The sequence below is a fragment of the Myripristis murdjan genome, chromosome 10, assembly GCF_902150065.1.
Source record: "Myripristis murdjan chromosome 10, fMyrMur1.1, whole genome shotgun sequence".
NCBI classification, from domain to species: Eukaryota; Metazoa; Chordata; class Actinopteri; order Holocentriformes; family Holocentridae; genus Myripristis; species Myripristis murdjan.
Genome location: NC_043989.1, coordinates 22436209 through 22461856, shown reverse-complemented (window position 1 = coordinate 22461856; position 25648 = coordinate 22436209). Strand labels below are relative to the sequence as shown.

General features: G+C 42.4%; 2 protein-coding genes across 2 annotated transcripts; both read right to left on the bottom strand.

Annotated features, from left to right (window-relative positions):
* Positions 1–63: 63 nt before the first annotated feature.
* On the bottom strand, positions 64–7991 carry LOC115366272 (protocadherin beta-16-like). Its single transcript, XM_030061630.1, has 3 exons — positions 5577–7991; positions 1089–2441; positions 64–72 (listed from the first exon to the last, which is right to left on the bottom strand). Exons 1-3 carry the CDS (start codon positions 7989–7991, stop codon positions 64–66), a joined length of 3777 nt encoding a protein of 1258 aa, XP_029917490.1.
* Positions 7992–9218: 1227 nt separating this feature from the next.
* Positions 9219–14373, bottom strand: LOC115366271 (protocadherin beta-16-like; the record flags this gene model as incomplete). Its single annotated transcript, XM_030061629.1, has 2 exons — positions 9219–11614; positions 14349–14373. Coding segments are annotated over 2 exons (2421 nt in total), but the record flags the coding sequence as incomplete, so codon positions are not given.
* Between the last annotated feature and the right edge of the window lie 11275 nt (positions 14374–25648).

Sequence of the window (25648 nt, the reverse complement as noted above, 5' to 3'; positions counted from 1 at the left end):
AGAACATTGTGTGGGAACTACACCATTCTCTTGTTGCTCAAATGGCCAAGTAGCTTTATAGTCTCAAAGCTCCTGGAACACAGGGATTAATGAATGGATTGGGATGTTTCAGCACCATGGACAGCGCCGCACCTCCACACGAATTTAAAAGTGTTGTAAAAGTTGCTTCTTTATTGATGTAGCATGTGTGCCCTCAAGTAAAGTAGTGCATCGTATTCAAAGGTTACTGGTACCAAATCATTACTTCACAATTATCTTTCCATTGGTTAGCCTTTTGTGCCCCCAAAACTGAAACGGTATAATAACGGTATAATGTCTTGTTTGCGTCCCACCAAGTAAAGTACCGATCACCCAACCTGACTCATTAATAATTATACTGAGCTGTTAAGAAGTATGCGTCATTACCTTATTACACTGGATTTCAACCCACTACAATGGCGGAAAAATGTCGAAAAGGGTGATATCGGTTTTGGTCAGTCATAAATGTTTGATTATACAGAACATTCTCGGATTTGCCAAGACGATCCGCGTAAATTTGGATATTTGCTCTTTAATTAAAAAAATTATTTTGTGTTAAACAAAAGCGATGTCGTGAGCAGAAAAAAAATATGACTCGGGAAGCAGCCGATATCGCAACATCAAAACATCTTATCTGTCGTATTTTTAAGCCTGCTGACAGAGACACGAAACATTCCTGTCAGAAACTGCAAACAGTGGCTAAGATTCAAACAAAAACTAATTTGACTTTATAGTTTGAAGAGCACTCTCAAAACAAAAGGTAAGATATAAGTTAGTTTAAGAAAGGCCGGTTTCATTTAAAAGAAAAACTCAAAATTCTTGAATTCTGCAGATACTAAAAAGCTATGATTTAGGAGTAAAATAACAACACAAAATAATGAATAAATGAATGAATGAGTCAATGAGTGTATGAATGCATGAATGAATGTATAAATGCACAAAGGAAGGAAGGAAGGAAGGAAGGAAGGAAGGAAGGAAGGAAGGAAGGAAGGAAGGAAGGGTGGATGGATAAATACATATATACATGAATAAATAAACGGATGAAGGTCTGTAAAATAAGTGAGTCCTACCTCTGGAGATCCCTCCGACTCTCCAAATGCATCAGCAAAGTCTGTTGGACTTTTCTTCAAAGTCTGGTCAGCAGGAAGCGTATTGTCATTGTAAGATGTCACGAACTTGAAGTCACTGGTTCTAGAGCCCGTTGTCAAGTAAGTGTCATAATTATAAGTGCTGCGTAAAGTTCCTGTGCCGTCAACATCTGCGTAATTAGGAGGAAGGTAAGCGCTGGGGATGGTGACCGCTCCGTCAAACAACAGTCTGGGCTTTCTCCTGCGACAAAACCTCAAACCCAGGATGATAATAATGAAGGTCAGGAAGAATGTAGACACGGACACCAGTGCGACGATCAGATAGGAGGTCAGCCTTGGATTGTTTTCATCATAAGACATATCTTTCAGTTCTGGAACTTCAGCCAAGTTGTCAGAAATAAGTAAATACATGGAACAGGTGGCAGAGAGAGAGGGATGCCCATTATCTTTCACTGCTACAATGAGATTTTGTTTCATGCTGTCAGATTCAGAAATGTCCCGCTGTGTCCTGATCTCTCCGCTGTGGACACCAATAGAGAAAAGTCCCGGATCAGTGGATTTAACTATATGATAGGACAGCCAGGCGTTCTGGCCGGAGTCCGCGTCCACTGCTATCACCTTGGACACCAGAGAGCCTCCGTGTGCAGCTTTGGGCACCAGCTCGGTCATGAACGAGCTGCCCTCCGGGGCGGGGTACAGTATCTGAGGAGAGTTGTCATTCACATCCGTTATGAAGACACTGACGGTCACGTTGCTGCTGAGCGGAGGAGAACCGTTGTCTCTGGCCATCACGTGGACTTTAAAGCTCCTGAACTGTTCATAATCAAATGACCTCACAGCGTGGATCACACCTGTGTCTCCATTAACTGAGAGATAGGAAGACACCGGGGCCCCGTTCACCTCACCAGGAAAAAGAGAATAAATCACTGTACCGTTTTGTCTCCAGTCTGGGTCTCGAGCAGTAACAGAACATAAAGTGGAGCCAGGTTTGTTATTTTCAGTCACATAGGCGCTGTAGGACTGTTCCTCAAACACAGGTGAGTTGTCGTTGACGTCAGCTACAGATAACTGAACAACTTTAGAGGAGGACAGAGGTGGAGAGCCCTCGTCTGTAGCAGTGATTGTAATATTATAATCAATCACCAACTCACGGTCCAGCTGTCCCGTGGTCACCAGAGAATAGTAATTTTTGATGGAAGGAACCAACTTGAAAGGGACGTTTTGCTGAATGGAGCAGCGGACCTGTCGATTGTTCTCAGAGTCTCTATCCTGCACATTAACTATGCCCACCTCTGTACCAGGTGATACGTTCTCTGGTATGGGATTAGTCAGTGACTGTAAATTTAAAACAGGTTCGTTGTCATTCACATCTGTTACATCAATAATCAAAGTGGCGTATGATGCCAATCCAAGGCCGTCTATTGCACTGATTCGGAGTTCATATGACGACTCTTCCTCATAATCTAAAACGTCATTAACTTTCAGTTCACCCGTTTTTGGATCAAGGGAAAATACATTGCTCTCATCCATGACATGGTCAAGTTCATAGCTCACCTCACCATTAACCCCTTTATCAGCATCAGTGGCACTCACTGTAACTATTATTGTATCTACAGGAGAGTTTTCAGGCAGACTCGCTTTATAAATGGCCTGACTAAACACTGGAGCATTATCATTAGCATCCAGTACAGTGACTTGGATGACTACAGTACCTGATCTCTGAGGAGAGCCACCGTCCACGGCTGTGAGAAGCAAATTAATTTCCTGTTCATTTTCACGGTCTAATTCTTTCTCTAACACCAATTCACAATACTTTCGGCCACCTGATTTTGTGTCAACATTCAAAACAAAATGATCATTTCTTTGTAGGGTATAGCCTTTGACACCATTGTCTCCAATATCCGCATCATGAGCTTCATCCAATGAAAAGCGAGCGCCTTTGTCAGTGGATTCCCCGATGTCCATCCTTATTTTCTCCTTTTTAAATACAGGAGCGTTATCGTTAACATCTTGTATGTGAAGATTAAACCGATGTAGTTCTAAAGGGTTCTCCAGTACAAGTTCCAGTTTTAAAATGCAGGAAGCCCTCTTGCCACAAAGTGACTCTCTGTCGATCCTCTCGGCTACAGTCAAATCTCCGTTGCTTACATTTATGTCACAGTACCGTCTTATGTTCCCTTCAGTGGCAACACGGGCTTTTTTAGATGATAACTTACTCACATCCAGTCCAAGATCTTTGGCGATATTTCCTATTACAGATCCTTGCTTCATCTCTTCTGGAATAGAATAGCTGATGTCCCCGTAAACGGAATGCAGTGTCAGAAAAATTACAGCAAAGCCGAGCGCAAGGCCTGCCAACGGGAATCCTTTGTATTCCATATTTAAATATAGAAAGCGCAAATATTACGTGAGTGAGAAAATCCAATTCTTCAGAAATATAGCGCAAATGTTTTCAATATCTTTAAAGAATGAAAATACTGTAAGCGCAAAAATGCATTCAAGGCGTGTTTTCATGTCCAGATCAAGGATGCATGATATACTGGTGAGGGTAGAGAGATAATGAAGAGGTGGGAGCTCTGTGTCTGAGTCTATGATGGTGAACAGCGACACGATGAGCTTCCTTTGGAAATTACAAAATAGAAAGCGAATAAGTGCAGAGATCAATGCACATGGAGGACACGAACTCGCATTGGTGCCAAATAAAGAGTTCACCCCATTTGGGCGTAAGGTACATTAATGATTGAAAATCTACAGAACTCCGAATGTTACTGTGAATTTTTCCAGCTCTATTCAAAGTGCCACGACTGCACGTAATACCGAACATTTCCTGCTGTCCTGACTAACCAGTCTCCTCAAGGATTTAAAGCATCAATTAATTTACTGTCACAGCATTCCAGCTCTCCCTCTGCATCATAAAATCTAGCTTCTGAAAGGCAAATTAACAATACTCAGCGTGAAATTAACAAAACCAATACTATGATCACTTCTATTACTACTACCACTAAAAATAATAACAAAAGCAGTAACAGTACCAATAATGACATTTGCCCAGAGCAAATCCAACTGGTGTGTAATTCATTAGTTGCCTAGTGGAAGTAGTAGTAGTATCATTGTTAGCATTAGTAGAATTAGTCCTAGTATACAGCTCAAGATAAAAAAAAAAACATTTTTTTTCGTCACAGATATGAAACGAATAAAATTTACTCTTTGCAAAAATACTTTCACCATTCCAGACGAAAATAGTTATACTGACTTTGATCAGAAATATCTGTTTGCTTACTTGGGAGATCCCTGTAGTTCGAAAACTCTTAAGACAAGGTCGGATCATTTTAAACATGCTTTTGGAGAAATTCAGACAAAACATTCACTTGAAAGCAGAGAACATAGCGTATGCAACCGTAAACTCTGTTGTTTGACCCGACAATAACGATTTATATAAGTTCAGGATTAACTTCAAATAGTAAAAACAAATGTTTTGTCTCAGTAAGTAGATACGCAAGGGAAATATTACATTGCAGCATTAGAAGAGCAGTCCTCAAAAATATGTATATATAAATATATATATATATATATATATATATATATATATATATATATGTGTGTGTGTGTGTGTGTGTGTGTGTGTGTATGTATACACACACACTACTCACAAAAAGTTAGGGGTATTCGGCTTTCGGGTGAAATTTCAGGATGAACCTAAAATGCATTATAACCTTTACAGGTGAACTTAATGTGACCTTCTGTAAACTTTTGAATGCACATGTCCAACTGTTCAATGTTTCAGTACTTTTTGCACAAGTTGCTGTTCTCTAACAAGGAGTTTAACGGCAAAATTCACATCAGGTGTTTGATGCTCCAGCTCATCGAGGTCGTATCATTAGGGAATGGCTGCTGGAGACTTGGGTACCTCAAATGGAGTGGCCTGCACTTTCTCCAGACCTGCATCCCATAGAAAACCTATGGGATCAGCTGAGTCGCCGTGTAGAGGCTGGAGCTCTGTACGCCAGAACCTCAAAGTCCTGAGGGGCGCCCATCAAGAAGAGTGGGATGCTATGCCTCAGCAGACAATAACTCGACTTGTGAACAGCATGAGACGTCGTTGTCAAGCTGTAATTGATGCTCAAGGGCACATGACGAGTTATTGACACTGACATTTTTTGTTGTGGTAAACCCACCACTGTTGTTGGCTTTTGTTTCAAGAAATTGTTTGAGATGAGGAAATCACCAGTGTATGCTTCTACTTAAATGCCCTACTTTCATGATATAATATCACTGTAGCGTGAACCTTTTTTTATATTTTCCATAAATTTCACCCAAAAGCCAAATATCCCTAACTTTTTGTGAGTAGTTCATATATACATATATACATATATATATATATATATATATATATATATATATATATATATATACACACACACACACACACACACACACATATATATATATATATATATATATAGACATAGCTGTGTTGAAATATGAGAGTCCTACCTCTGGAGATCCCTCCGACTCTCCAAATGCATCAGCAAAGTCTGTTGGACTTTTCTTCAAAGTCTGGTCAGCAGGCAGCGTGTTGTCATATGATGTCACGAACTTGAAGTCACTGGTTCTGGAGCCCGTTGTCAAATACGTGTCATAATTGTAAGTGCTGCGTAAAGTTCCTGTGCCGTCAACATCTGCGTAATTAGGAGGAAGGTAAGCGCTGGGGATGGTGACCGCTCCGTCAAACAACAGTCTGGGCTTTCTCCTGCGACAAAACCTCAAACCCAGGATGATAATAATGAAGGTCAGGAAGAATGTAGACACGGACACCAGTGCGATGATCAGATAGGAGGTCAGCTTTGGATTGTTTTCATCATAAGACATATCTTTCAGTTCTGGAACTTCAGCCAAGTTGTCAGAAATAAGTAAATACATGGAACAGGTGGCAGAGAGAGAGGGCTGCCCGTTATCTTTCACTGCCACAATGAGATTTTGTTTCATGCTGTCAGATTCAGAAATGTCCCGCTGTGTCCTGATCTCTCCGCTGTGGACACCAATAGAGAAAAGTCCCGGATCAGTGGATTTGACGATATGATAGGACAGCCAGGCGTTCTGGCCGGAGTCTGCGTCCACCGCTATCACCTTGGACACCAGAGAGCCTCCGTGTGCAGCTTTGGGCACCAGCTCGGTCATGAACGAGCTGCCCTCCGGGGCGGGGTACAGTATCTGAGGAGAGTTGTCATTCACATCCGTAATGAAGACACTGACGGTCACGTTGCTGCTGAGCGGAGGAGAACCGTTGTCTCTGGCCATCACCTGGACTTTAAAGCTCCTGAACTGTTCATAATCAAATGACCTCACAGCGTGGATCACCCCAGTGTCTCCATTAACTGAGAGATAGGAGGACACCGGGGCCCCATTCACCTCACCAGGTAAAAGAGAATAAATCACTGTACCGTTTTGTCTCCAGTCTGGGTCTCGAGCAGTAACAGAACATAAAGTGGAGCCAGGTTTGTTATTTTCAGTCACATAGGCGCTGTAGGACTGTTCCTCAAACACAGGTGGATTGTCGTTGACGTCAGCTACAGATAACTGAACAACTTTAGAGGAGGACAGAGGTTGAGAGCCCTCGTCTGTAGCAGTGATTGTAATATTATAATCAATCACCAACTCACGGTCCAGCTGTCCCGTGGTCACCAGAGAATAGTAATTTTTGATGGAAGGAACCAACTTGAAAGGGACGTTTTGCTGAATGGAGCAGCGGACCTGTCGATTATTCTCAGAGTCTCTATCCTGCACATTAATTATGCCCACCTCTGTACCAGGTGACACGTTCTCTGGTATGGGGTTCGTCAGAGATTGTAAATATATAACAGGCTCGTTGTCATTCACATCTAATATATCAATCCTCAACGTGGAATACGATGCCAATCCAAGGCCGTCTTTTGCGCTGATTCGGAGTTCATATGACGACTCTTCCTCATAATCTAAAGCCCCATTAACTTTAACTTCACCCGTTTTTTGATCAAGGGAAAACATATTGCTGTTTACATCGGAGACGTGATCAAGGTCATAGATCACATCACCATTAATTCCTTCATCAGCATCAGTGGCACTCACTGTAACAACAACTGTATATACAGGAGAGTCTTCCGGTAGACTCGCTTTATAAATGGCCTGGCTAAACACTGGAGCATTATCATTAGCATCCAGTACAGTGACTTGGATGACTACAGTACCTGATCTCTGAGGAGAACCACCGTCCACGGCTGTGAGAAGCAAATTAATTTCTTCTTCATTCTCACGGTCTAATTCGTTCTCCAACACCAATTCACAATATCTTCGTACACCTGTTTCTTTAACCTCCAGAACAAGATGATCATTTCTTTGTAATGTATAGCCCTTGACTCCATTATCTCCAATATCCGCATCATGAGCTTCATCCAATGAAAAGCGAGCTCCTTTGGCAGTGGATTCCTGGATTTCTATTTTAATCACTTCATTTTTAAAGAGCGGTGAGTGATCGTTGATATCCTGAATACTAAGACTAATTGGATGCAGTTCTAAAGGGTTTTCCAGTACAAGCTCCAATTTTAAAATGCAGGAAGCCTTCTTGCCACAAAGCGCCTCTCTGTCGATCCTCTCCGCAACAACCAAATCTCCCTTGGTCAGGTTCACATCACAGTATCGTTTTCTGTTCCTCTCAGTGCCGATACGGGCCTTGCGAGCAGACAGTCGACTTACATCCAACCCAAGATCTTTGGCGATATTTCCTATCACAGATCCTTGCTTCATTTCCTCTGGAATAGTATAACTGATATCTCCGTAAACGGAATTCAGGGTTAGAAGAATTGCAGCAACAATCAGGAAGCCTTCCGACAGGAATCTTTTGTATCCCATCTTTGAAGCAATGTAATGAAAAAATGTTCACTTGTGGATAAAATGTCTCAAAAAAATCAGCAAAGTAACGCAGATATGGTCGAAATGACTTATGGATGTCAATACTGCAAGCAAAAAATACATTTGAGACGTGTTTTACTCTACGCTGATCAAGGTTTTATGATACAATGGTGAGGAGTGAGTTAGAGGTGGAGGCTCTGAATGTCGGTGACGTGAGTCAACAGCGACACTGTGAGCCTCCTTGAAAACTTACACATTGGAAAGACATGCAGGGATTAAGTCCATAGCACATGGGATTATTGCTTTTATAAAACAAAATAATTGTCCAGTTTCTGAAAAATCCAAGTGCCGTAATGGTCTAGTCAGCAGTGGAAAATACAGGCATCAACAAATAGAATTATTTCAGCACTATGGACAGCGCCGCACTTTTATACATGAGTGGGGGAAAACGCGCTTCTCCTCTGATGCACTGTCCTTAACATGTTAATGCGACATTGTTTGTTTGTTAGTCATTGTTTTGCGCTCCCTAAATGCATGATACAATGTTTTTTACTTTAAGGCAACTTAATAATACTAGGATTAAAATCGCTGCGAGGAGAGGAGCTAATACTATTACTGTTGCAGAAAACGTTGTTTAATAAGCATGGCGAAAAGAGAAAATTCTAACGACGAAAAATTGTACTTGTCTTCTCTACTCTACTTTAATTAATGTCAGAAAGATAAAGAAACAATGATTTTTAAAAAAGACAAATTCCAAATGCGTGCAGCCCCTAACTTTAAGTTCAAAGATTGTTTCACCACCAAGAAGAGAATTCAATCGAGTCACAGCTCACCATCAAAATAAATAATATCCGCACATATTATAATAGTTTTTCAGTTTTGTAAATTAATGACCTCAGTCAAACAGATTTATGTTGATTTTTGGTCAAGCACAATTGCATGCTTACTCAGATGATCCCTTCAGTCAATGAAACCATCAGCATACTTGATGACTTCCTCAATGATTTGCAAATTTCTGTGTGAAATAAGTACCAAAGAAATTAATACAGGAAACAAAAACCCTGACATCTGGTGCAGACGTCGATACTGAAAAATCACATCAATTCCAGAGCATGCCTACTTTGAAGATTGCAGAATCGCTGAAACATAAAACTCCTCTCGAATATTAGAAACAGCCACTAAGATTCAACGTAAAACTAATTTAACAATGTATTTTTTATGAGTTAATTAACAAAACAAGAAGGATGAAGTTTTGAAGAAAAGTGAGACTCCTACCTCTGGAGATCCCTCCGACACTCCAAAAGCATCAGCAAAGTCTGTTGGACTTTTCTTCAAAGTCTGATCAGCAGGCAGCGAGTTGTCATATCTCACGAACTTGAAGTCACTGGTTCTAGACCCCGTTGTCAAGTAGGTGTCATAATTGTAAGTGCTGCGTAAAGTTCCTGTGCCGTCAACCTCTGCGTAATTCGGAGGAAGGTAAGCGCTGGGGATGGTGACCGCTCCGTCAAACAACAGTCTGGGCTTTCTCCTGCGACAAAACCTCAAACCCAGGATAATAATAATGAAGGTCAGAAAGAAGGTAGACACGGACACAAGCGCGACGATCAGATATGAGGTCAGCTTTGAATTGCTTTCATCATAAGACATATCCTTCAGTTCTGGCACCTCAGCCAAGTTGTCAGAAATAAGTAAATACATGGAACAGGTGGCAGAGAGAGAGGGCTGCCCGTTATCTTTCACCGCCACAACGAGGTTTTGCTTCATGCTGTCAGATTCAGAAATGTCCCGCTGTGTCCTGATCTCTCCGCTGTGGATACCAATAGAGAAAAGTCCCGGATCAGTGGATTTGACTATGTGATAGGACAGCCAGGCGTTCTGGCCGGAGTCCGCGTCCACTGCTATCACCTTGGACACCAGAGAGCCTCCGTGTGCAGCTTTGGGCACCAGCTCGGTCATGAACGAGCTGCCCTCCGGGGCGGGGTACAGTATCTGAGGACAGTTGTCATTCACATCCGTTATGAAGACACTGACGGTCACGTTGCTGCTGAGCGGAGGAGAGCCGTTGTCTCTGGCCATCACCTGGACTTTAAAGCTTCTGAACTGTTCATAATCAAACGGCCTCACAGCGTGGATCACACCTGTGTCTCCGTTAACTGAGAGATAGGAGGACACCGGGGCCCCGTTCATCTCACCAGGTAAAAGAGAATAAATCACAGTGCCGTTTTGTCTCCAGTCTGGGTCTCGAGCAGTAACAGAACATAAAGTGGAGCCAGGTTTGTTATTTTCAGTCACATAGGCGCTGTATGACTGTTCCTCAAACACAGGTGGGTTGTCATTGACATCAGCTACAGATAACTGAACAATTTTAGAGGAGGACAGAGGAGGAGAGCCCTCGTCTGTAGCAGTGATTGTAATGTTGTAATTAGACGCCAGTTCGCGGTCTACCTTGCTCGTGGTCACCAGAGAATAGTAGTTTTTGATTGAGGGAACCAACTTGAAAGGGACGTTTTGTTGAATGGAGCAGCGGACCTGTTGGTTATTCTCAGAGTCTCTATCCTGCACGTTAATGATGCCCACCTCTGTACCAGGTGACACGTTCTCTGGTATGGGATTAGTCAGCGATTTTAAATAGATTACAGGTACGTTGTCATTCACATCTGTAATTTCAATCATAAGGGTGGAGTACGATGCCAATCCAAGGCCGTCTTTTGCACTGATTCGAAGTTCATATGACGACTCTTCCTCATAATCTAAAACGCCATTAACTTTAACCTCACCCGTTTTTGGATCAAGGGAAAACATATTGCTGTTTTCATCGGAGACGTGATCAAGGTCATAGATCACCTCACTATTAACTCCTTCATCAGCATCAGTGGCACTCACTGTAACTACTACAGTATCTACAGGAGAGTTTTCAGGCAGAGTCGCTTTATAAATGCCCTGGCTAAACACTGGAGCATTATCATTAGCATCGAGTACAGTGACGTGGATGACTACAGTACCTGATCTCTGAGGAGAACCACCGTCTACAGCTGTGAGAAGTAAGTTCATTTCCTGATCATTTTCACGGTCTAATTTTTTTTCCAACACCAGTTCACAGTATTTTCGGCCGCCTGATTTTGTGTCAACGCTCAAAACAAAATGATCATTTCTTTGAAGGGTATAGCCTTTGACACCATTGTCTCCAATATCCGCATCATGAGCTTCATCTAAAGAAAATCGGGCCCCTCTTTCTGTAGATTCTCGAATTTCCATTTTAATTATGTCATTTTTAAAGACCGGGGCGTTATCATTGATATCCTGAATATGAAGGGTAATACGATGCAGTTCCAAAGGGTTCTCCAGTACAAGCTCCAGTTTTAAAATGCAGGAAACCTTTTTTCCACAAAGCGACTCTCTGTCGATCCTCTCGGTAACAATCAAATCTCCCTTAGACAGGTTTATGTCACAATATCGTTTGTTATTCCCTTCAGTGTCAATACGCCCCTTTCGAAAGGACAATCTGCTGACCTCCAGGTTAAGATCCTTTGCTATATTTCCAATAACAGACCCTTGTTTCATCTCCTCTGGGACAGAATAGCTGGCGTCTCCATAAGCGGAATGCAGTGTCCAAAGAAATATGACTATATGGAACACAAGGCTTGAGAACGGGAATCCTTTATGCAGCATATTTTACCGACTCAGTGCAAATTAATTCCAAAGAACAAAATATTCAGAAATATTTTGCAGTAGATTAAAACGTTTAAAAAATGACCGAACAATTTAATTAACTCTTGCACAAAAATCACACTCAATGTCGCGTTTTTCACCGTATACGGTTTTTATGTTACACACTAGCGTGGGTGGAGAGATGGAGGATAGGTGGAGGCTCTCTGTGTCGGTGTATGATGGTGAACAGCGACCCTATGAGCATTCATTAGATACTGCACTGATCAAAGGCATAGGCACATACACAAGCCTTGAATGCACTGTCAGATGTGGCCCATGTATCACTCAGATTTTGATAGACTACGGTTATGTTTCGGCAATGGGCAGACCACTTCAGTCAAGTTTACATGTTCGCCACATTAGCAATTAAGATAACCAAACTCGTTACAAAATATGGACCCAGAGCATGCATACTTTGAGCACCATGGAAAGCATTACATGCTTAATATCTCAAAAAAACATTGACTTGTTTCAGCTCTATACTTCATTGTATTTTCTAATGTAATTGAGAAAACCTGATACACATAAAATTTAACATGTATATGGCGTCAAGATCCTGTAAACTGTGTAGCGACCAGTGTTGTACACAAAGTAGTCATTTTGACCAGAAGCACTATAAAGTCTAAGAAAATATAAGTTTTACACATACGTCCATTCTCTCTCCATTTGGGACTGACACAGAAGGAAATACATCAATCAATAGGTTGTGGCCTATCCCAAAATGCATTGGGCAGAAGGCGAGAAAAAACCTGGACAGGTCACCAGTTCATCAGGCCAAGTTTACAAGCCCACAGAGCTAATACACAGACAGTCACATTCACACGTTAACCCCTGTGGTCGATATAGAATAATCAGTTCTCCTGACCTGCATGTCTTCAGACAGTAGGAACAAATCAAAGCACCTAGAGGAAACACATGAGGATCATGCAAATTCCACACAGAAGCACCAGGACCGAGATTCTAACTCAGGACTTTCTTGCTGTGAGGCAACAATGCTAACCACTGAGCCACTGTGAAACCCACTGAGAGAATTTTTCCAAAGAATTGTTTGATCTTCTAAAAATAAAAAGTTACTATGATAATACAGGTAAAGAAATTATTTCCATGTTATAAAATACAAACCCCTCCAAACACCAACAACATCAGCGCTACAGATAGATAGACAGATAGATAGATAGATAGATAGATAGATAGATAGATAGATAGATAGATAGATAAACATTTTATGTTCAGTTTATGTTGTGTATTGCTCTTTGTCTATTGCATCAAATTGTCATGAAAGACATTAGTTAATTTAAATATAATAGGTTGGCTACAAATTAATCCCAAGTTTGTTGTGAGCCCAACATTAGGATTTCCAGTGTATAGCATCATATAGAAAGTGCAAAAGTGATTAAAACTGTGTTGTGGCTTGAGACCAAGAGATTTTTTAAGATAACTAAAGAACTACAGATGGAACTACAGATTTCTAAAGATTTCTAAACATTTGCATATCATTTAAAAACATTACAAAAAAATCATTCAAACTTGCTAAAAAAACAAGACAGCATAGTCTCTCAACTTCAAATCAGCACACATAAGACCTAGATGAAGGCATCATTTAACAAAAGAGATACCATAAAGCAGATTTTAAAAACTGCTGTCAATGATAACAACTCAGCAAGCACTCCATCTCAGACTATAGTTTGCTGGAATTGAAGTAAGCAGTTTCTGTCTCAGCTAATCTCAATCAGTCTATTAATTAATCAAAGAGCAGTGAGTTAGGTATGAGTAGTGCTTCAGTATCTTTGAGATTACTGGGTTGTGTGAGGCTATGGGAAACATGATTCTTGATGCTGTGCACTACTTCCAGGTAGCACCTAACCTCAGATGATTCATGTGGTGTGAGGCTATGGGAAACATGATTCTTGATGCTGTGCACTACTTCCAGGTAGCTCCTAACCTCAGATGTCATAATCACTTAGGAGATAATTATGATAACAAGCTTAAAAGGAGGTATTCCTTTCACTTGTAGCCCACTATTTCAACTGACTGGAGGGTCATCGTGTCACCTCTTAAAACTAAGAATTTCAGTATACATATGGAGCCAAATGTAAGACTAAATTGCTCATATGTATTTGGTGCAACCATGAGACTCTTCTTGTTCAAAACTATTCATAGTTTTAAATAAGCAATATGCTGTGCTATGTGTATATTGTGTATATTTAGTTAAATAAAAATCAGCTGCTTATTTCCAAAATGCTGACGATAAATTACAAGACCAAAACATGGAAGTTATCTTTGAATTTTTTACAATAGCATCTGTCAAAAGACATTGCAAAATACGTTTTGTGAAGTTTCTTTAGTGTGAGATAGGTTATATGAATAGTTTTGAATAAGCAAGGTTTATGCCTCATGTTACAGGTGTTCTTGTAACATGAGGCATGACAGTTATTAAATGGCTTACCATTAAAACAAACAACTGAGGTGCTGTATTGCAATGACTTACCTTATCTCTAACATTATCGCTAATCCAAGATCTCAATCATATCCAATTTGATGTGTCCCTGGGTCTTATGAGGTTCTTCACTCTCAGCATGTAGTGTAACTCCACAGTTTCAGCTTCTACAGATGTCTTGCTAGCTGGAAAAAACAAAGTTATAGTTCTACATATGGAGCCAAATGTAAGACTAAATTGGTCATATGTATTTGATTTGTCCCATTATGATTGATGTTTGTCTATCCTGTAAGACATGTTGATAATAGCAACAATTTGGATTTTCAGATTAGATGGTTGCTATGTTTTAAGTTAACTGCCATCAGGTCATAACATCATGCTTCAACAAAGAGTTGCATATTTTCTACAGGGCAAGTGTCATGCCTACTTTTTGCTGGCAACATCTGTCTTATAGAATTTGAGGCAAGGCCATTTATCCATTGCATGAATCACTAAAGCATAAATAAATAAATAAATGTTTTTCATCACTTAACAAGACATTTTTAATATATTTCCAGTCATATCAATTAAGTACACATTAATTCTGAAAAATTAAGAGATTGATGTTTTGATTGATAAATGTAACAAAATGTTTCTTTGAAAACGAAACGAAAAAAAATCTCCAAAATTTTTATTATCCGAGAGAGACAAAAAAACTGTCCCTCTCAGATAATACATTTGGTGAAAATAAAGGGGGAATAAAGGTGGCACTGGAGTTGGTCACACTGATAAACTTGTCTGTTCCTTACGGCTCCGCAGTCCGCAAGTATGTAAACTGTGGTGTAAAGCAACTTATATTGGGTTTATATACCACCCAGATGTTAAATATGAGACAACCAGAGAGTCAGGACCCAAACGCACGACACAGATCTTGAGCTCAAAAACAAATGTCTTTAATGACAAAGGAGGAGGCAAACAGTTCCAAAAGGGTGCAGGCAAAAACAGGTCCGAAAAAACAGGCAGAGGTCAAAACACCAAAGAATAATTCACTAGAGAGGATCGCTGGAAAGCTTGGCTCGAAAGACAAAGACAATCTGGCACAGAGGGAAGGGAAGGCAGGGACTAAATACACACAAGGGGAGAGGGAAACGAGACACAGGTGAGACACATCAGGGCGGGGCTGGTAATCAGAGGCAGGACACACTGGGGCAGGAAATGAAGTTTCTGAAATGACAAGACAGGTGAGTATCAAAATAAAACAGGAAGACAGGTAAGTAAAAAATAAACAAGATAAACAGAAAAACACAACCTAGGACATGTGAGACATCACAGTACCCCCCCCCCCCCCCTCTAGGGACGGCACCAGACGGCCCAGGTTGATTAGGGTGGCGAAGATGGAAGTCCCGGATAAGGCCAGGGTCCAAGATGTTGCTGGACGAAACCCAAGATCTTTCCTCAGGGCCATATCCCTCCCAGTCGACCAGGTACTGACGACCCCGACCACGACGCCGAACGGCCAGGAGGCGCCTGACAGTGTAGGCAGGACCCCCATCAACGAGCCGGGGAGGAGGAGGGGGCCTGGAGGCGGGCACAAGTGGACTTTCCTTGACCGGCTTGATCCGAGCCACATGAAAGGTGGGATGAATCCTCATTGAACCAGGGAGCCTGAGCCTCACTGCCACAGGGTTGACAACCTTTGACACCAGGAATGGACCAACAAACCGGGGAGCCAGTTTGCGAGACTCAACTCGTAAAGGAAGATCCCGGGTGGACAGCCAAACCCTTTGACCCACTTGGTAGGTTGGAGCTGGGACACGATGGCGGTCAGCTGCCCTCTTATAGCGGGCAGAGCTTCTCAGAAGGGCCTGACGGGCTCGCTGCCAGGTGCGGCGACAACGTTGAACAAAAGACTGGGCTGAGGGGACACTGACCTCTGTTTCCAGATCAGGAAACAATGGTGGTTGATAGCCGTAGGCACACTGGAAGGGGGACAGGCCAGTGGAGGCAATGGGCAGGGTGTTGTGAACATACTCCACCCAGATAAGATGTTTGCTCCATGAAGTGGGGTTCTGGGAGATTAGACATCGCAACCCGGTCTCCAACTCCTGATTCAACCGCTCCGTCTGACTGTTAGACTGGGGGTGATACCCAGAGGACAGGCTGACTGAGGCTCCGAGGAGGGTGCAGAAGGCCTTCCAGAATTGAGAGATGAACTGCGGACCCCGGTCTGACACCACATCCCTGGGGAAACCATGGAGACAGAAAACATGTTGCAATACAGCCTCTGCCATTTCCTCCAGTGCCACCTTGATGGCCAACAGCTCCCTGTTGCCAACATCATAATTTCTCTCTGCCAAGGTGAGTTTTCTAAAGAGAAAGGCGCAGGGGTGGAGTTTGTTGTCCTCAGGAGAGCGCTGGGAGAGAACAGCTCCAATGCCCACATCTGAAGCATCCACCTCCACAACAAACTGACGGTGAAGGTCGGGCAGAGAGAGGATGGGTGCAGAGGTAAAACTAGCCTTTAACCTCTGAAAGGCGAGCTCGGCCTGAGGGGTCCACTGGAATCTGGTCTTAGAAGAGGTCAAGGCATGGAGAGGAGCAGCAACAGAACTGAAGTTTCTGATAAAACGTCTGTAAAAGTTGGAGAACCCCAGAAAACGTACCTCCTTCCTGTTAGAAGGGGTGGGCCACTCAGAAACAGCACTGACTTTAGCTTTGTCCATTTGAATATGCCCCTCAGAAACAATGAAACCCAAAAAGGAGACTGTGGAAACGTGAAACTCACATTTTTCTGCCTTCACAAAGAGCTGGTTATCCAGGAGGCGCTGGAGGACTTGATGGACATGTTTGATGTGAGTCACTTCATCAGGGGAGAAGATCAGGATGTCATCCAAGTAGACAAAAACGAACAGGTTTAACATGTTCCGGAGCACATCATTCACCAGAGCCTGAAAGACAGCTGGAGCATTGGTTAAGCCAAAGGGCATCACAAGGTATTCATAATGCCCGCTGGGTGTGTTAAACGCAGTTTTCCACTCATCCCCCTCCCTTATCCTCACTAAGTGGTATGCATTTCTTAAGTCCAGCTTAGAGAAAATCTTAGCTCCTTGCAACAACTCAAAAGCTGAAGAAATGAGAGGGAGGGGGTACCTGTTCTTTATGGTGATGTCGTTCAGGCCTCTGTAATCAATGCAAGGGCGGAGTGTCAGGTCCTTCTTCCCCACAAAGAAGAATCCAGCCCCTGCAGGCGATGAGGAAGGCCGGATGATGCCAGCAGCGAGGGAGGACTCGATGTACTTGTTCATTGCCTCCATTTCTGGAGCTGAAAGAGAGTAGAGACGCCCTCTGGGGGGAGAGGAGCCAGGTAACAAGTCTATGGCACAATCGTATGCTCTATCAGGGGGAAGCGAAGTAGCTCTGGCCTTGTTGAAAACCTCCTTAAGATCCAAATAGCAGGCCGGCACTTTGGTGAGGTCTGGGAAATCTGAATCAAGGGAATCCAGGGGAGGAAGAGCAGGAGCTGACTCAGAGGGCACAGAGACATCAGAGGATATCTGAGAGCAACCCTCAGGGTAGAGGGGGGCCTGGACAGACACTGACGACAAACAAGAGTGAAGAAACATCTCAGACCATCCCAAAATCCTCCCTGCAGACCAGTCAATGCTAGGATTATGTTCAGCAAGCCAAGGGAAACCCAGGATGAGAGGATGTTGAGAGGAACTGAAGAGGAGAAAACTGAGGGCCTCAGAGTGGTTGTCATCTAGAAGCAACTGTACAGGTTGAGTGCGATGGGTTACCTTGCAGAGACGACGACCATCTAATGCGCTGGCTTCCAATGGTTCAGGCAGAGGAACAGAAGTCAGGCCCAGTCTCTCTGCCAACCCCCAGTCCATAAAGCTCTCGTCAGAACCTGAGTCGATTAAAACAGGAAGATCTAGAGAGAGAGAGGGTGTTAACAACCTGGCATGGAAAGGGGACCGTGAGGATGTAGAAGAGGTAGTAGTTTGGCTCACCAGCGCCCTCTTCCTCACTGATGAGCCTTGGCTTTTACCGGGCATGCAGAGATGAAGTGACCAAACTGGGCACAGTAGATACACCTCCCCTCCCGCAGACACCGTTGTCGCTCCTCAGGAGAGAGTCTGGTTCTCTCCAGTTGCATGGGTTCCTCTGAAACAGCAGAAAGAGCCGGGAGAGCAGGAGAGGAAGCCGGCCGATCAGGACATGAGGAGGATTGCCAGGGAGTGAGGTGGGTGTCAATTTTTATAGCAAGAGCAATGAGAGAGTCTATGTCCTTGGGTAATTCAAGGGGTGCTAACTGGTCCTTTAAAGGGTCAGACAGGCCAAACAGAAAGGCATCAAACAGAGAAGAAGAGTTCCAGTCACTGTCAGCAGAAAGAGTGCGAAACTCAATGGCATAGTCCGCAACACGTCGCCTCCCCTGCCGTAGTCCCATAAGAGCTCTAGCAGCTTCACATCCAGGAGCAGTATGGTCAAAAATCTTGCGTAAAGCCTCAGAAAAAAGCTGAACAGAGGAGCAGATGGGAGACTGTCTCCCCCACTCAGCTGTTGCCCAAGCTTCAGCTCTGCCGGAGAGGTGGGAGATAATATAGGCTACTTTAGAGCGCTCTGTGGGGAAAGCAGGCGCTTGCAGTTCAAAATGTAGCCCACACTGAACCAAAAATGCTCGACAGTTCTCAGAGTCTCCAGAAAAACGTTCAGGCTTAGACAAATGGGGTGACAGAACAGAAACAGGAGACACAGGGGCTGCTGGTGGTATGGTTTCGGGGGAGCTGGGTGACTCAGGGGATGATACAGGCTCAGAAGCGGTGGTATTGGCTTGACAGTGCACCATTAACTGTTTCACTTGTTCCACAAGCTGACATACCTGGTCTCCCATGACACGCTGAAAGCCCTCCTGCTGGTCTGACAGTTCTTTAACACAGCATTGCATTGCTGAGATTTGCTCATCAAACTGATGGAGCCTCCTCCCCTGAGCCTGGAGAGCAGCTCGCACTGAGTCTGGGTCGGCTGAGTCCATAATGCTGGCCAGATTGTACTGAGACAACCAGAGAGTCAGGACCCAAATGCACGACACAGATCTTGAGCTCAAAAACAAATGTCTTTAATGACAAAGGAGGAGGCAAACAGTTCCAAAAGGGTGCAGGCAAAAACAGGTCCGAAAAAACAGGCAGAGGTCAAAACACCAAAGAATAATTCACTAGAGAGGATCGCTGGAAAGCTTGGCTCAAAAGACAAAGACAATCTGGCACAGAGGGAAGGGAAGGCAGGGACTAAATACACACAAGGGGAGAGGGAAACGAGACACAGGTGAGACACATCAGGGCGGGGCTGGTAATCAGAGGCAGGACACACTGGGGCAGGAAGGAGTATCAAAATAAAACAGGAAGACAGGTAAGTAAAAAATAAACAAGATAAACAGAAAAACACAACCTAGGACATGTGAGACATCACAAAATAAGCATTCCGCCAGATTTGTGGTTGATATAGTTGTCGTTTGTTTTACCTATATTGTGAGGATAACGGTAAAGAAGAGTAACAGACTGATTGGATAGGCTATAAGCCTGCCATTAACTGGGCGACTATTTAAGTCAGCATCTCCTCCCTTTCCGCAATCTGCGTGTCACCGTTGTTGCCATGTGAAACAAAGGCAAGCATCTTCGCTATGTGGTATGTATGTAAAGGACAATCAATGAGGGATAATCATATTCGCGGAGGCAAACTTTCTTTGCCACCATGTCTTGCCTTAAAACAGTTTAAGGCAAACCTATGTGTTGACTGACCCGCTTATACCATGGTCATTTACCAACAATATACAATAGACTAAAAATAAACTAAAAACTGAAATGTTATGAAGCAAGAGCAAAGCACTTAGTCACAGCAGATAAATTACAACAGGGTGAGGTGAAAGGCTTTTTAAAATCAGCCATTGCTGTGATTCTTTCCTGATCGTTAGTTTATCAAGTCATCAACTTAGCTGTGCTGGACAGAGTAAGTTTGACAGCTATACTTCTTAATGTTGCTATGGTTACAAGATGCCGTGAAGTTACAACGACGATTAAACTTGAGCCGAACTGTGCACTACACGGTTTTAACGCACAACCGCCGGCCAATCAGAAACAAGTATTTACCCAGACTATGGTATGAGTACAAACGTAAGAATTCGTTCCACGTAAGCTTTTGTAATAAGAGTTTAATCGTGTTTTGCAAGAGCTACACACAGCTATTAAATCGTCTGTGGTTTTATGGCGTAGGATCTAGCAGCATCTAGTCGTGAGAATGCAGATTGCAACCATTCAATCTATGCTTGCAAGCATATGAATACCTCTCCGCTCGCCCCTCCCTTTGGAAGCGTGCTAGAGGAGTAAGGAAAGCCTTCAGGTGTCATTCAATTTCCATGTCATCAACGAGCATCATCGAGTAGCCTAAATAGATCCATATATCCAATGATGAGGTTCCTTTATATAGTTATGGAAAGTATGAGTCATGCTGTGTGTTTATATGTAAGATAGTGAGTATTATTTTTACTTGCTCCGCATTGTTATAGCATTTCATTGCTAACACTGGCTAGCTGGTTGGCATGCAAACAGGGGCGGGTCCAGAGAATTTTCTGGTGGGGGGCACAGGGGGTAACAACAATTAATCTGTGGGGGCCGCCCAAAAGTAACAAAAATGAAGGCTGCCACCAATCGCCCACTTCAATATTTATATTGTACAGTTACACACTGTTTTCATCTTGCTTTTCTTGACCCCATTAAATCTGCTGGGTGTACTCTTACCAAGTTTAACACAGAGAAGAGCAGGATGTTTGCTGTACAGAGTTAGTCAGAAGTTAGTGCTCCTAGCTCTGTACAGTGAACATAGCAGTTCTGTGTAGTAATTAGTTTTAAGCACCACTTAAATTCTTACAATGTAAAAAAAAAAAAAAAAAAGCCTATAATAATAATGTGAAATAGAATTTTAAAATATATATATATATATATATATTTTTTTTTTTTTACAATAAAAAGCTCAGTGTTCTGTGTCAGTTTTATTAAGACTAAGCACAATCATCACAATGAAATTTAGAGCAGTAACAATCTTAACATCAGTAGTGCTCAGCTTTGTACAGTAAACACGAGGGCAGTGTGCAGTAATCAGTTAATAAGTTAATAGCATTTTTAATGAATATTCTACCTTGGGGACCTTTCGATGTAGCAAAAGTAGGATGAACTGGGAGGTTCCTGTTGCTGGTGGTGCGGCTGCAACTGCTGGACCTGCTGTTGCTGTCATCTGATTCAGCATGGTCATCATCAGGGTCAGTCCTCTCCCTTTGTGCATCTGAAAGTATTGATTGACACAGTCAACACTTCATTAATTCTATTTTTAATTACACATACATGATTTAAATTTTTAATCAAGCGTACATGATTATTTGTTTTATAATACATAGCATGAATTGCTGATATTTAACAAATAAACAATTTTAAGTTCATGGTTCCAGTTTTATACTGTGATTTAAAATGAGGTAGCCTAATAAAGACGACACTGAAGTTGGCTTCCGATTCGGCCAGCCTCCGATTTGGCTCTTAAAGGGAAAGTTAAGGGGAAATTAACGTAACATGCAGTGCTACTGTTTGCCCACTGATTGTCAGGTTTTTGTGACACTTCTTGATGTGAAAACATTTTAGACATTTTAGGTAAGACATTAACTTTGTCTGGCACCCATTATTGTATTTGTGAAACTTTTATTTTATTTGTGAAAATGCTAAAGGGGAGATTTCACCGTTTTTGTTTGATACGTCTAGACCCCATTAGACCAGGTCCAGATCAAAAACCACTGTACCCAGACCTCTCAAATCTGGACTAGATTAATCTACAGACCCCAAAGATTCATTGTAACACAGTCTCTGATTTGTGAAACCTTTTTCCTATTTGTGAAAATGCTATAAAGGCACATTTCACTGTCTGTTTCTATAGGGGTTTTTTATGACTGTAGACCACATTAGACCAGGTCCAGATCAAAAACCACTGTACCCAGACTTCTCAAATCTGGACTAGATTAATCTACAGACCCCAAAGATTCATTGTAACACAGTCTCTGATTTGTGAAACCTTTTTCCTATTTGTGAAAATGCAATAAAGGCACATTTCACTGTCTGTTTGTATAGGGTTTTTTATGACTGTAGACCACATTAGACCAGGTCCAGATCAAAAACCACTGTACCCAGACTTCTCAAATCTGGACTAGATTAATCTACAGACCCCAAAGATTCATTATAACACAGTCTCTGATTTGTGAAACCTTTTTCCCATTTGTGAAAATGCAATAAAGGCACATTTCACTGTCTGTTTGTATAGGGTTTTTTTTGACTGTAGACCACATTAGACCAGGTCCAGATCAAAAACCACTGTAACCAGACTTCTCAAATCTGGACTAGATTAATCTACAGACCCCAAAGATTCATTATAACACAGTCTCTGATTTGTGAAACCTTTATCCTATTTGTGAAAATGCTATAAAGGCACACTTCACTGTCCATTTCTATAGTTTTTTTTTTTTTTTTTTTTTTTAACTGTAGACCACATTAGACCAGGTCCAGAGCTGTAATAATATATGTCAACAGTGTCATAATGAACAGTGACAACATGTCTCTTTTTCCTTAACCTGATCTCACAGAAACCCGTGAAATGACGGATTTCTGTGTGATCAGGTTGAGGACAGGTATCCTAATTGACTTTCAGTGGACACCGTTTGCGTTGTGACCGCACATAATTAAAACAGGTTACGTGCGAGGAGCACGCAATGCGTTATTAAGAGGTCGTGTTCATTTCACGGATTTCTGTGAGATCAGGTTGCTTTTCCTGCACTAATGCTGCTATTAGTTCAATATCACACAGCCTATTAAAATTAAATGCTGAAATGCACCTCTGTCTGCCATCAGATGTAGCTTTAGACTTATGCGTTCATTGTTGTTTAGGTTATATAATGCTACACTTTTGGGTTTTTGTCAGCAGCCGCTGTATATGCATTGGTTATGATCTGGACCTGGTCTATTGTAGTCTACAGTTAAAAAAAAAAAAACTATACAAACAGACAGTGAAATGTGCCTTTATAGCATTTTCACAAATAGGAAAAAGGTTTCACAAATCAGAGACTGTGTTATAATGAATCTTTGGGGTCTGTAGATTAATCTAGTCCAGATTTGAGAAGTCTGGTTACAGTGGTTTTTGATCTGGAACTGGTCTAATGTGGTCTACAGTCAAAAAACCCCTATACAAACAGACAGTGAAATGTGCCTTTATTGCATTTTCACAAATAAGAAAAAGGTTTCACAAATCAGAGACTGTGTTATAATGAATCTTTGGGGTCTGTAGATTAATCTAGTCCAGATTTGAGAAGTCTGGGTACAATGGTTTTTGATCTGGACCTGGTCTAATGGGGTCTAGACGTATCAAACAAAAACGGTGAAATCTCCCCTTTAGCATTTTCACAAATAAAATAAAAGTTTCACAAATACAATAATGGGTGCCAGACAAAGTTAATGTCTTACCTAAAATGTCTAAAATGTTTTCACATCAAGAAGTGTCACAAAAACCCGACAATCAGTGGGCAAACAGTCGCACTGCACGTTACGTTAAATTCCCCGAGCCGAATCGGAGGCTGGCCGAATCGGAAGCCAACTTCAGTGTCGTCTAATAAAGGAGGTATTCAATTCCTTCATTCACTGAATAACTGTAAATTGTGCAGAAGACATCACACATTTTAAAGCTTTTCCCTAGTACCAGCTGTATTTTCACCTGGAGGTCCATGACTGCTGGTCTGGCCCTGGAAATTTTGGTCTGTTTCAGCTGCCTGGCTGCATTCAGCTTGACTTTGACTCTCACACTCCTGCTGGTCACCTGCACTTTCCCTGCTAATTTTCTTCTTACTAAAGGAACTGGAGATATCTCCCTGCCTCCGTTTCATACTGTAGTATACATTGAAAACAAACATAATGAAAAGCAACATGTTATTTGCACTGTACCAACATCACAGTAGCAAAAATGATATGATAGGCTACTCTGTTGTTGACTATTAAATCATGTCGTAAAACACATGACAGATGCTAACGTTACTGCAGTGTTGTTTAAGAGCAGTTTTCATGCAAATTTAACAGAAGTTGGCAAAACATTGTTGTGACAGACAGTCTTAGAGAATCTGCAGTGTTCATTACCTTAACTCGGTGCACCTGTGAGCATCACGTTGCGCAAAAGTCCGTAACTGTTGAAGTTAAACAAGTTCATTAGCGCAGTCTCAGAGCCACGGAGCTACTTCCTTTGTATTGTTGCCAAAATAAAAGCCTTCATGAGTCCTTAACACAGTTGTCACGCAATAGGTTTCAGATTTGCTTCCGTTTTACCATGCAGCGTCTGCAGAGAGCTTTACACAATGATTGACATTACCAACGAGCAATGACCTTTTTTTGGGGGGGGGGGCCGCCAATGCATGCAAATACAGGCTAACCCTAACATTAGTTAAGTCGTCTGGTACACACATTTTCTCTGTTTGGGACACCGAATAGACCACCCGGTAACGTGACAGAGGTTACAGGGATAGGGAGACGGCTGAGAGGAAGACATGATGTAGCAGGCAGAGCTGGGCGAGGGAAAGGTAGACCCGCCAATGCATGCAAATACAGGCTAACCCTAACATTAGTTAAGTCGTCTGGTACACACATTTTCTCTGTTTGGGACACCGAATAGACCACCCGGTAACGTGACAGAGGTTACAGCAGGGGTGTCAAACTGGTGCCATGGAGGGCCGAGAGGCTGCAGGTTTTCATTCCAACCCAAAACTCCACCAGGTGATTTCACTGATTACCCCGCCTCCAAGCAGAGAGGCAGGACTAATCAGTGAAATCACCTGGTGGAGTTTTGGGTTGGAATGAAAACCTGCAGCCTCTCGGCCCTCCATGGCACCAGTTTGACACCCCTGGGTTACAGGGATAGGGAGACGGCTGAGAGGAAGACATGATGGAGCAGGCAGAGCTGGGCGAGGGAAAGGTACCGGAGTGGCAGCAGTTTCAAGACATAAAGACGAGGACTAGAAGCCACGGAGGTATGTAACTTTTTTTTTCTTTTTTTTTTCTTTTTTTTGGGGGGGTGGGGGTGGGGGTTGGGGGTTGTTGTAGTCCTAACTGTTTTGTGCTATATGAACAATACAGTTACAACACAAAGTGGTATTTACATAGCTGCTAACGTTACGTTTTTTCCCCCCAATGTAACCTGAGTCATTGCTTGGGAAACGTCTGCAGGGCAAATAAATGATTATACTGATTATTGGATGATTATATTTGTAGTATATAGTGCCTTGACTGAGTGCATTTATGTTGTGAGGTCAAGAGGTAATAGTGGCGGAGTGGTTTGTGATGAGCCCGGGTCCATAGTAGCTCAATGTGTGTGTGTAACCAGAGCAGGGACGTAGTTAATAAAGAAGCAGCTTATGGAGTTAAAGTTAAGTCTGGACATCCACCTTATTGTGTCGAGTCATCCG